Source organism: Microtus oregoni, unplaced genomic scaffold, assembly GCF_018167655.1.
Source record: "Microtus oregoni isolate MIOR12 unplaced genomic scaffold, Mior012 000002F_ref0000024, whole genome shotgun sequence".
NCBI classification, from domain to species: Eukaryota; Metazoa; Chordata; class Mammalia; order Rodentia; family Cricetidae; genus Microtus; species Microtus oregoni.
The window spans coordinates 12,478,302-12,490,006 of record NW_024543061.1 but is presented as its reverse complement, the minus strand read 5'-3'; the positions used below and the strand labels follow the sequence as shown (position 1 = coordinate 12,490,006).

At 48.0% G+C, this 11,705-nt stretch overlaps 1 protein-coding gene across 1 annotated transcript; it reads right to left on the bottom strand.

Annotated features, from left to right (window-relative positions):
• Positions 1-257: 257 nt before the first annotated feature.
• Fabp1 (fatty acid binding protein 1) lies at positions 258-4,576 on the bottom strand. Its single transcript, XM_041641153.1, has 4 exons — positions 4,421-4,576; positions 2,668-2,840; positions 1,391-1,483; positions 258-378 (listed from the first exon to the last, which is right to left on the bottom strand). Exons 1-4 carry the CDS (start codon positions 4,485-4,487, stop codon positions 328-330), a joined length of 384 nt encoding a protein of 127 aa, XP_041497087.1. The 5' UTR covers positions 4,488-4,576; the 3' UTR covers positions 258-327.
• Positions 4,577-11,705: the final 7,129 nt, after the last annotated feature.

The following is an 11,705-nucleotide window of genomic DNA, read 5'->3' as shown; positions in this document are numbered from 1 at the left end:
CTGAGTCAGGCTGGTGTTCAGGGTAAACAGTACACCACAGATCTGAGCTGGTAGAGTGACTCACAGATTATAATTACAAAGTTATAGGTGACCAATGTTCACTGAAAATGCCTAGGCTCGGAGTGTAGCTCAGTGATAGAGCTTATGCTCACGCGTGCAAGGCTTTGTGTTTAATTCCCAACACACACACACACACACACACACACACACACACACTAAAAAAAGCATTGCCACAATGAGAAACTCTCAAGAAGAAATACTTTCAAAACAAAGGTAACTTTATTGCATAAATTTTACACTGTAAAAGAATAGGAAACGCAGCCTTGTCTAAATTCTCTTGCTGACTCTCTTGTAGACAATGTCGCCCAGTGTCATGGTCTGAAAGTCAGAAGACAGATTATGAAATATTTTCTTGATGGTAATTGTAAAAGAAACAAATAATAACATTCCCAAATGTGTTCACACATGAGACAACTTTAAAAATTTCCGTTTTCTTTCTGGGCAGAGGAATGGTTGTCAACTTTGTCTAAAACACCATGCTGTATCTTGTCATTTCTCTTAATCACGTGGCGGGCTGCCCTGCCAGCCACTGAACTGTTTCCTGAATCAATGACAGCTATAGGAAAACCATCTGAAGACGCCCAATCTGTTGTCTCAAAATTTCATTGCGATCTCTTACTGCACATTAACAGTGGCTGAAGAGAAGGATATGTACGTGGATACACAGGCAACTAGACTGGGACATAGAAGCGGCCCTATGATTTTCCTCTTACACATGTGAATGAAGCACACGAGAGCACTGGGCGTGTGTTTGTGTGACAGGAAGCTTGCTTAGCATGCTCAGAGTGTCAGCACAGCAGGGAAAACAAAAGCCATCAATTGTAGGGCTGATGCTGAATGGTCCTTCCCTCCTTCTCAGGTCTCTGATTTTGTGTCTAATGTTATCAGCTGGGAAAGGCGCTCCTTAGCTCCAGCAGTCACCCACACCCCCATAGACTGGAGTCCTGGTTTTACACTGTGGGAGACAGGAAGACTAGAGGAGATGCATCTGGTCTCAGTCCAGGGTGATTCCTCTCTGCCCACCTGCTCTGCTGTGAGAATGGGGAGTGAATGTTGCTTCATGATTGACACCCCTAAGAGATGGACCCAGTTCTGGGGGACCTGTCTACCACTTGATCAGCTCTCCTGGTCATAGCCTTGCTTCTCCACTTAGAAAAGTGTTGTTTGAAAGATTCAAGACAACATGTATCCACGACAGGGTATGCAATGGATTCTCTTAAGTGGCAACGTCAAGGTCTCGAGGAGAAAAAGATGGAGAATGAGCGATGTTGTCCAGCTGCCCCTCACCCTTTACGTAACACCGGGAAGGCAAGACCCGCGTGCTACTTACGTTGGTGATTGTGTCGCCGTTGAGTTCAGTCACGGACTTCATGCCTTTGAAGCTTGTCACCATCTTATTGTCACCTTCCATCTTCACCACTGCCTGCGGGGGAGAGAGGAAAGGCCTAGCGAAGGAGCCCGTGGGGTCGTTTCCCTGCATGCTAACAGCTAACGATGAGTCAAACGTCCTGCTCGTCACCAGTTCTCTAGGGCTGAATGGAAATTTATGAATGAAAGAGAATGTCAAATCTGCCTGAGTGGTCCTCCCCTGAAAAATAAAAACTAAAATAAAATGTAAACTCCCATTTCTGAAGCTTCCAGAGGGAGGGGGTAGCAGAACTCCAATCACCAGCCGCTGAGGGGACGCAGTCTGCTTTTTAGATATTTAGTCTTTCCTATTGTGGTGCCGTTTCCAAGCCTTGTATATCAAGGACGGATGTAAGCGGAAGCAGAGCTGTGGCTGGGCACAGTACAGCACTGTAATTACAGCACTCAGCAGGCGGGAGCGGGAAGATACTGAGTTTGAGGCCAGTCTGGGCTACATGCAAGATGCTAGTGGAAAAAAAAAATATGAAGAAAGGAGGGGATGGAGGGAAGCAGGGGAGGGGTGGAGGGAGAAATCTAGTCAGAAACAAAAGACACAATGTCCAAAATCTGCCTCCACAATGGGTCTTTAGAAAACCCAGGACACCCCAACCCTCGCAATGAGTGGGTCAGGAGAACCCCCTCCTCTGCTCTTCACCTTGAAAGAAGAAAGGCAGAAACAAGAGCAACCTGAAGAGGCAGAGACTCCTGCTGAGCCTGAGGCACAAGGCTGCCAGGAAAGGCAGGAGCAGACAGAGCAGACGCACAGTTCACTGGCTACCCTGGGCTGCGCAGGCTTAAGAGGGCGGGGCAGGTGAGAGGACCCGTAGCCCCGGATCTCTGCTATCACCTGTCCACTGCTCCCACAGCCCACAGCCAGCTGGTGCTGCTTCCCTGAACCACCGCCCTGAGGGGGTGAAGCTGCCCTAACTCAGATTTTCAGTGATACCAATTTGCCTCTGTTCCTGAGCTCCCGAGCTCCCGTGAGCCAGGAGCACTGTGCCTAGGAGACCCTGTGACTGAGAATCTCACCTTGTGCCCTATTTCCCCCATGTCCTCCATAGTGAGAGCCCAGACGTCTCGTGATCCCTGAGACAATGAGAAGTCTGTTCTCAGAGCTCTCCGTGTCTCCTGCTGAACTGGGTTCAGTGACACAGTCTATGTTAAGAGAACTTTTGGGAAACAGGAGGTGGGACTACATACCTTGACCTTTTCCCCGCTCATGGTCTCCAGCTCGCACTCCTCCCCCAGGGTGAACTCGTTGTGGACCACTTTGGGGCCGTAGGTGAGGGTGAGTTTGACATGGTTCCCGTTATGCACGATTTCTGATATCCCCTTGATGTCCCTCCCCTTCTGGATGAGGTCTTCAGGCAGACCTGGAAGAGGGCATGTGTGGTTAGAGACAGGAGAAGCAGAGGAGGTCATTGCGTGTTCCTGAGGCCACACATGGTTACTATATGGTAGACCTGTGAGCAGGGAGGCCTCTGGTGTCTGACAGGGAAAGTCAGTGGCCTGCTCCTATTTTCCCAGTTAGTCTTATTAGTTTTTGAGGCAGGGTCTCTTGTAGCCTAGGCTAGCCTTCACTCACTGTATACTTGAGGGTGACCTTGAGCATCTGATCCTCCTGCTTCCACCTCCCTGTGCTGGAATTCCAGTCATGTGTCACCATACCTGGCTTATATGTTCTGGGGATTGAACCCAGGGCTCCATGCGTGCTGGGCAAGCACTCTTCCCACTGATCTGCATTCCCAGCCCTCCAATTCATTTGTGACAAAGACCCCCATTTGGCCTCAGCCCCTTTCCTTTGTGGCTCCATACTCTTTATTCCTTCTTGCTCCCGATTTCCCCCTTCTTCAGTGGCCTTGTTCTTAGAGGGGGAACACTTCATCCTCCGGGATATTTATCTTCCAAATCAAACGGCCCCCACACAAAGTGGGACCTTGCCAGACAATCTTGCTGTGGCCTTTGGAGTCGTGGCTCTTGTGGGTAATGTATAAAAGTCCTTGGCCCTAGAGTAGGGCTTTGCAGATTTCACAGCATATCTGTGCCTTTCCTTGAATGGAGGTTCACAGGAATCAGGAGGTCACAGAGTAGAGCGCCCTCTGTTCAGCTAGGGGGTCCCCGCGCTTGTGAGCTGTGTCTTGTCCACAAAAGCAGCTTTCAGTCCTGGGGTGACCTGAGTGTCTTCCATTCCTTGCTCTTGCTTTTCTCATCTCTTCCCTGTTGGTACCCTCCTTTGTCCCACTTCACCCTCTGCTCACGGGGCTCTCTCTCCCTGGTCCCAGGCTCAGCCTTCACCACCACAGTCTTCCCTCCTGTACCCTGGGAGACATAGAAATAGGGTCTCTGGGACCCAACGCCTTCTTCTCACTCCAACTCAAATATTTCCTATAGGTGACCCTTGTCATAGCTACTTCCCTTTCTTGGCTTCAGTTTCCTCAACAGTGATCAACTAAGTTTTATGGTAAGTATTAAATATGGCCGTTGCGATGCCTGGTATGAAGTCATACATCTTAAGGGACAGTTCATTGCATTTATCCTCAAATAACTGATCAGTATTGTAGCCTTGTCTCCAAACATCGTTCAGGATTATAGCTGATCTCATTCTGTCTCCCTGGTGCATGTACGAGCATAGTGCTTGAGGCATGGTTAGTTTTGAGGCAATGTTTGCTAGAAAAAAATGAATGAATGGATGAGAGAATGAACAAGGCCATGAAACGAAGAACCAGGAGATGCATGTCAGTCTGATTCAGTATCATTTCCACTGCCTCCCAGTGGCCTTGTCCAGTGAGGAGCAGTGAAGTAGCAAGAGACCAGGAAAGTCACTAGCACTCCTCAATCTGGGATAGCCTGGACCCTTCCTTCCACCTCAACATCAGACCTTGACTAGCTGCGGATAGCAGGGCTAGACCCTCACTGCTGTTACCTCAGCTTTGGTGTCCCGTCCAGCACTCACCCATCGCCTTCATGAAGGGCTCAAAGTTCTCTTGGCTCTGCAGCTGGTACTTGCCGGTGAAGTTCATGGTGGCGGTGAGACTCCCTTTCCACAGCTGACCACAGCAGCTCTGCCTCTCAGGCCACCCACTGTTGGCTATTTTATAAGGGGCTTCTTCCTCCTCAAATATAGGCCATAGGTCAGTGGTTGTCTATTTCTTTATGGCCAGGTTCAAACATTAACTCCTGAGAGCAATGGTCAACGATAAAAATCAGAATGGGCAAGGCAGAGGTTTGTTCTAATTCAGCAAACATTGCTGAGTGCCAATCAAGCACAAAGCTCTCTGTAATGTCGCCTTTACGGGGACTTACCACCACTAACAAAATAAGTGTGTGTGCCTGCCTTGTATGTGCACAGATGTATATGTGCAACAGACATATGTCAATCATGTCTCTAACAATGTACATATGTATACATACATATATAGATGTGTATGTTTGTACACCTGTATGTTGCATATATTTATATACAAATGCACACACATATATGTACACATAAATACACTTATGTATATGCATGTTACATGGGGAGAAATACCTTTGAACTCAAAACCTTTTTTATATAACCTTATGTTTGTTTCTTAGCCTTTTATTATACAAACATAATTTTACATAATCTCATCAGTTCCTAGAGCTGTTAGTATTCCAAGAATTCCTCCTCAATGGTTCCGGGTAGTTCCACACCCCAGGCAGGCCTCCCTTATGAAATGCTAACAGGGCATCTATGCTCAGCATGTATAAGGTCTTTACAACAGTAGTGTAGAAATTTCGATGTGTTTTGTTGGATAGAGACACGTCAAGGGAAGGAAGAAGGCATTGCCTGTTGACTTGTCCCGTCCCTGCCTCAAAGGCAGCAACAGGGAACTGGAGTGATCCAGGGGAGTTTGGTCTGACTGGAGCTGGCATTGGGCAGAAGGCATAGGGATGCTTCTCCCCTATGGAGATGGTGCTCTTCATCCCCCAGGTCTTGCGTCTGAGACACCATAGCCTGCAGCCTTCCATCCTCCAGTCCCCTCTCCCTTGAGGCTCCATAGACTGTTACAGATCAGAACCTGGACTGTTTCGTTCCTCAGCTCTAAACCTCTGGTGGCCCCTCGTGCTCTAGCGGCCACAGTGGACACATGGAAGATCCCTGTGTCCACTGTCCTGGCTGTGATGACTGCTCTCAAAGAACTTACTCTGTGCTGTCATGAGCTCTCACTTTTGTCTTGGAAAATGACAGTCATTGCCTAGACTTCTAGGGTGACTGCTAGGCTTTCAAAAGCCAGCCCTAGTCATACCCGCTTTCTCTGGAGGTCACAGGGCCAGCCAAATGTGTCGGGGTGTCCACTGTGGTTGGAATTTGTGTCTCTTCTGCTCTTTCCTCCTTCTCCCGGCCCCTACCACAGCCTGCGTCCTCCATTCAGCTGGGCTGACTTTTCCACGTTCTTCCTCGGCATTTCCCAATGTCTGGCACATGAGATGAGCTCAATCAGTGATGGTTCAGCAAAGAAAGAAACACCAGAAGATAACGAGGCCATGGCTCTCGTGGTTAAGAGGTAATGAGAGATATGGAGCAGTCAGGTCAGCAAACCAGTCCTGTAATCAGTGAATCATAGGAGTCCAGAAGCAAGGAGCCTGAGGGCAAGTGTGAATGTGTGTGCGTGTGGGCACGTGTGTGCTTCATGCAGATGCCGGTGGGCTGAGAGCCAGTGGAGAAAGATGGGAAATTGTTGCTCCAGGCTGATAGCCCACTCCTCTCTTCCCACCCCAGTGTTCTCTTTCCTCTGCATCTCTGCTGTGTCATCCCAGACTGTGCTGAGCCCATGGGGGAGATTTTTACATAGCATCCTCTCTGTTCCTGGACTCTTCCCTCCCACTCACATCATCAGCACCACAAATATCAAATGCTTATCCAGCAGGTCTCTCCTCCGGCAAATCTGCAGTGGAGATGAGAGTGAGGAATTTGAACTGGTGAGAGCTCATGCCAGAGGCACCAATACCAGGAAGACAGCTTGGAACCAACAGCCCTGCCAGTTCACAGTTCAGATGTGTCCTGTCACCTTAGTAACCTCACACAGACTCCCACAACCTCTGGAGTCTACAGTTTCTGGTCCAGCCACGCATTTAAATCTGGATCTATACACCACATGCTCAATGCCTGAACCTTTCTCACTCACCCTGATATGTAGTACTTCTGTGCACTTGTTATGCAGGAAGTCCTTACCTTTGGCATTATGAGAGCAGAAGCGTTAGTTGAGTGTAGCATCACACAGATTCTGTCCCCAGCCCAGACAACCACTCCACTCTGCTTCCCCTGCTTAGTCCTCTTCCAACAGTGTCTAGGACACATTGAAATAATCCATGGGAGAAAGATACAGATAAGCACACAGGTTAAGCTAATTTAGAGTGTATGAGTCTTTTAATTTTGGTTGGCACATTTTAAAAGGCAAAACTCACAAAAATCATAATGTATATCAAAGCTAGGTGAGTGTCAGACTAACCCTGAAACATTTATTCTGGCAGACATAAGTAGTGATGATTTCTTTTCACTTATATCTTTTTCTGTTAGTTTAGTTTATATTATGTTTGTGTAAACTTAATACATCTGGGCCACAATCAGGGTCGTGGAGATCTCACGTGTTGCCAAGGCATGTGTGACTGTTGTGAGGTTTAGAAGCTCAAGAGCTATCTAAGTAAACGCAAAATGGGGACTCAAGATGGCGTGACCTTGGTCATTTCAACATCAAACTAGGGCTGTCCCTGAGCATTCTTGGATGTTGAGAGTTTATGTCCATTTGCTGTCACTAACCCCTTGAACACAAGGACAGGTCTGAGCAAAGTGGCTCAAAGGATGATCAGAACATGCAAGGTGTCTTCGTGCTCAGGGCCTGAATGAGCATCTTTTAATGTGACTTATGCCATGAAAGGGGCAGTCTAGGCACTGATCTCCCAGTGGGCACTGAATTTCTGGATTTACATATATAATGAATACAAAGTCTTGAGGGATCTCTCTCTCTCTCTCTCTCTCTCTCTCTCTCTCTCTCTGTGTGTGTGTGTGTGTGTGTGTGTGTGTGTGTGTGTGTGTAAATGACTGGATGAAATACTTGGAGAAAGTTTGTTTGAAACTCCAACCTGAGGCAGCAAGAGTCAAGATGGAGAAAGCAGTTATTTCCCTCTATAAAAGACTAGAAAGGGTCTGGAGGGAAAAGAGAGGGGCCAGTGAGGCTCGTGCAGTCTCTGGTGCCTGCCATGCCTGCTGCCCTCTTGCTCAAAAGGCTGCCTCACCAAACAATGAGTAAACAAGAATAAGAGGAACCAGTGAGAGTTTAGAGAGCAGGCCATTAAGACAGTGAGCAAAGCAGGGGTTCCAAGGCCAGTGTTGACTTTGAGCCTTGCTGTTTATTCTAAAGTAAATTATTTCCTTTGTTTAAAGCCATCTCCTCCTTCCCCATAAGCTTCTGTAGACATAATTGTTGGCCTGGGAAGATGACTCAGTTGGTGGAATGGTGGAATGCCTGCATTGGGTCCACCCTGGATTCCATCCACACACAGTATAAAGTGGATGCTCATAAGGAAATGGAGGCAGAAGGGTTAGCCGTTCAAGGTCACCCTTGGCTACACTAAAGCCAGACTGGGCTATATGAGACTCATTTAGTGCTCATGGAGAAAATGATCAGGGACTTAGTTTTGTTTCTGGATTGATACACCATGGAGTGAGGAAGCAGTATCAGAACACCCATGGGGATATCCTCTGCGAGAGGACCTCAAAATTCTAAGAAAGGACCTTAGGAGGTTCAGGCTCATTTAATTCAGGCAGCCTATGCCTGCCTGATGACCATGCAGGGGTGGAGTCCTGTGATCCAGCTATGAACACACCCGACCTCCCTTCATTATATCTATCCTAGAGAGTTACAATCACAGGAATGTGGGGCCAATGAAGTCTGGGATTTGGTGTTTTGGTCTGCCATGATAGCCGCATAAACCCGAAAAGGCAGGATTTGTGGGCTCACTGCAGAATGCAGAGGCAGCATGCCAGCATGAAGTTGGGAGTTTGGGTGGTGGCTCTTTAGCAACTGAAGGCTGGAGCCAGAAGCCTTGGCCTTCCACAGACCTGTCTGTTCCCCTAGCTTAAGAATTGAGTACAGTTTGAATTGGCGGCAGCAGCTCAGCCTAGGAGAAGTTCTGTATCATCAGAGGATGACCAGTTTTGAAGATCAGCAGCTGCCATCGGTTCAGGCTCTGAAGACCTCCACACTTTGATGCATAAACCCTCCTACCTTGTGTACGGGCTGTCCTCAGCAGCCAGGTGTCAGACAACGTTCTTCCAGGACAGGCACATCTGCTGTCACTAACCTGCCCAATAGGAGCTCCTGCCCCTCACTCAGCCCTCTTCATCTACACCGGGCCAAAGAGCTAGTCCGACATGATGGAGTACTAGCCTGGTATACACGTGATCCCTGTCATACAAGCCAAAGAGATGGAACTAGAAGAGGTAAGGAAGGGGAGAGGGAAGAAAGGAGGCAGGGGAGCCTAGGAGCTTTGCAGGGTAACACCAACGAAATAATCACCAAAGTACAATAATAGAGCCACCCCCACCCAGCCCACTCACCAAGTTCTTCCTTTGAGAGGATCTGTGGGTAGAACCATGTACCCTACTGCCCGTGGGATGTCACACTCATTTAAAAGCAGTATCTGACATATAAAAGTCTCACATCTTGGTCTTCTTCTCTTGACCGTAGATATCAAACTGCAACTTTCTGGGACCTAAGGTGGGCATGGGAAGAAAACCATGAGATTTCTTCTATAGGGCAAGTCAACACTAATCCCAGAGGCCTCTGGGAAGGTTTGAGTCTTGGGTAGCTTTCTAAAATCTGAGGAAGAGCAGGACACGTGAGCAAATTCCTATCGGAACCTCTGCTTGGCCTTTCACTTCCTGTCTATCCATCTAGGCAATGCCTGCAAATGGTGACCAATGCTGGGCCATGAGGCTGGTTCAGGGCCTGGCATGGCAGGTGAAGATGCAACAGACTCTCTGACAGACAGACAGACAGCCTAACAGGAAGAAAAGCAAGTAAAGCAGGCTAGGAGATTTAAGGATGCCCTCCCCAAGGACGTCAGGCTTGACCATTTGAAGATAACCCCAACAATCTTAGGTCCAGATTTGGAGTGAGGGGATGTGTGAATCTTGAGACCACAGAGGTTAGTAACTATGTCAAAAAACTGTACTGTGTGGGCATGGTGGCTCACACCTATAACCTCAGCACTTGGGAGGCAGAGGCAGGAGGATTTACTTTTGTATGAAGCCAACCTGGACTACAGTGTAAAAACCTTGTCTCAAAAACCAAACAGACATCATCAACAACAACAAAAAACAAACCAAAACAAAAACAACCAAATAAACAAACAAAAAACACCAAAACTGCCTCTGTAGCCATCTGCACTCATGTAGTATTAACTTGCAAGCAGACACATACATAATAAAAACGAACAGCAGCAGGAAACAATGTAAAGGAATGGTTGGGCGTACTTCACATAAAAATTAGGTGAGTGCTGTGACATCTTCCACCTACTCCCTGAACAAACACGAGAGGAGACAAAGCTCAATGGCGATGACAAAGTTCAAGTGACAGTCAAGAAAAAAATTCAAATAAAAAAATTAACATAACAGCTGTGCTATCATGGGCAGAGTTTCGGGTTTTGTTCGACTCACAGACTGTCTCCTCTTCTGGTCCCTCTAGCCACCTCTCTCCTCGCATTCCCTCATCAGATGGAGAACATGAGCCTGTGGAGAGGAAGGAAGCGCACACTCCTGGCAGTCAGAATACATCAGACATTCTTGTGGCGGTGCGGCAGGCTCTTCTGCACTTGTATGTGACCCAGAGTGCCCGCAGTGCCCGTGTGCCCATTTCCTGTACTCGGGACACAAGTGGTGGTTGAGGAATCCATGCTGCCCCCAGACCTGGACTGTAGAAGGAAAGAGTGTGGGTTACACTGCCCTTCTTTATGCCCACAGCACTACCCTTGAGCCTCATCGGGCCTCTACTTTCCCTACCTCTTAAATGATCATAATATTCTTTGCCTGGTGGAAACTGTCCTGTGCTTTGGGAATGCAAAGCTCCAATCACAAGGGGTCACCACAGTTGTCTTTTGCACCTGCTAGTTTCTCGGTGGGACCCTAGCAGGTCTGGGACCCAGCTGTAGTTCATCTCCTGACTTGAGAGGCCTTGCTTACTATCACCCTGGGCTACTGGTGATAACTCCAATCCCAGGTTAGCTGAGAGTTCAGCTGGATCTTTTGTAGGCCTGAGTCCTAGTCTTTTGCTTACAGGCCACGTGGACCCAAGCTGCTGACCACTTGAGTTTGGGTCAGGTCTGGCTACCAGCCTATGTGACCCAATCTCATTGCTTTTCACCGAAGCTGTTAGTTCCCTCCGGTTTCCTAGAACCTGGGGTGTGTGACAGGTTCATCTGAAAACTGTGATGGCTCAACCCCCACTCTCAGCCAGGCTATGGGAACACGGGTAAGTTCCTTAAAGAACTTCTCTGCCGCTGGGGATATTGCTCTGTGACTGAGCGTTTGCCTAGCCTGCACAAAGCCCTGAGTGTACTTCTGAGTTGCCCTGTGGCAACTGCGTGGAATTTCCCGTTGGCAACAGTGCTCTGCTGTAGAATGAGACCCATGTAAGCAGACCGCGGTGGGGGGTTATCGCTGTTTTAGAAATCTATCTCCTCAGAAGAGCTCACTGTGTAGACAAAAGTCAAGGCAGATGCCAAACAACCATTGCAAGGGGCTGGGAAGATGGCTCAAGAGTAAAGATGTTAGCTGTGTAACCATGACAACCTGAGTTTAATCCTCAGAACCCTGTTAAAACAAAACACACACGGGCGCAGCACACACACCTGTGATCCCAGAATTCCTTTGGAGAAATGGAAGGTGGAGACGGGAGGTTTATCTGGAAGCTTCTGGGCCAGCTTCTGGGAGGGCATAGCACAGAAGCAGGAACAAGACAGACCCTCCCCTGAAAAGGTAGAAGGAGAGGGCCGATCCTGAACGCTGTGCATGCTGTATATGCATGCCGTGGTGCTGGTGCATTAGTACTTGCACACACAGAAAAGTAAACAAACAAGAAAGCAAACAAAGAGACAAATATTTAAAGATCACAGCTAGTGGCGTGCAAGTAAAAGGAAATCATGCCACGTGAACTTCAGAGAAAGTGCAATCAGCGTGGAACTGGTAAAAAAAAAAGCTGTTTTTGAACCCACAC

Coding starts and splice junctions, on each gene's coding strand:
- Fabp1 (XM_041641153.1), bottom strand. CDS start 4,487: ATGAACTTCACCGGCAAGTACCAGCTGCAGAGCCAAGAGAACTTTGAG. Junction 1,484..2,667: donor TGAGCGGGGAAAAGGTCAAG/GTATGTAGTCCC, acceptor TCTCCCCCGCAG/GCAGTGGTGAAGATGGAAGG. Junction 379..1,390: donor ACGGCGACACAATCACCAAC/GTAAGTAGCACG, acceptor TCTGACTTTCAG/ACCATGACACTGGGCGACAT.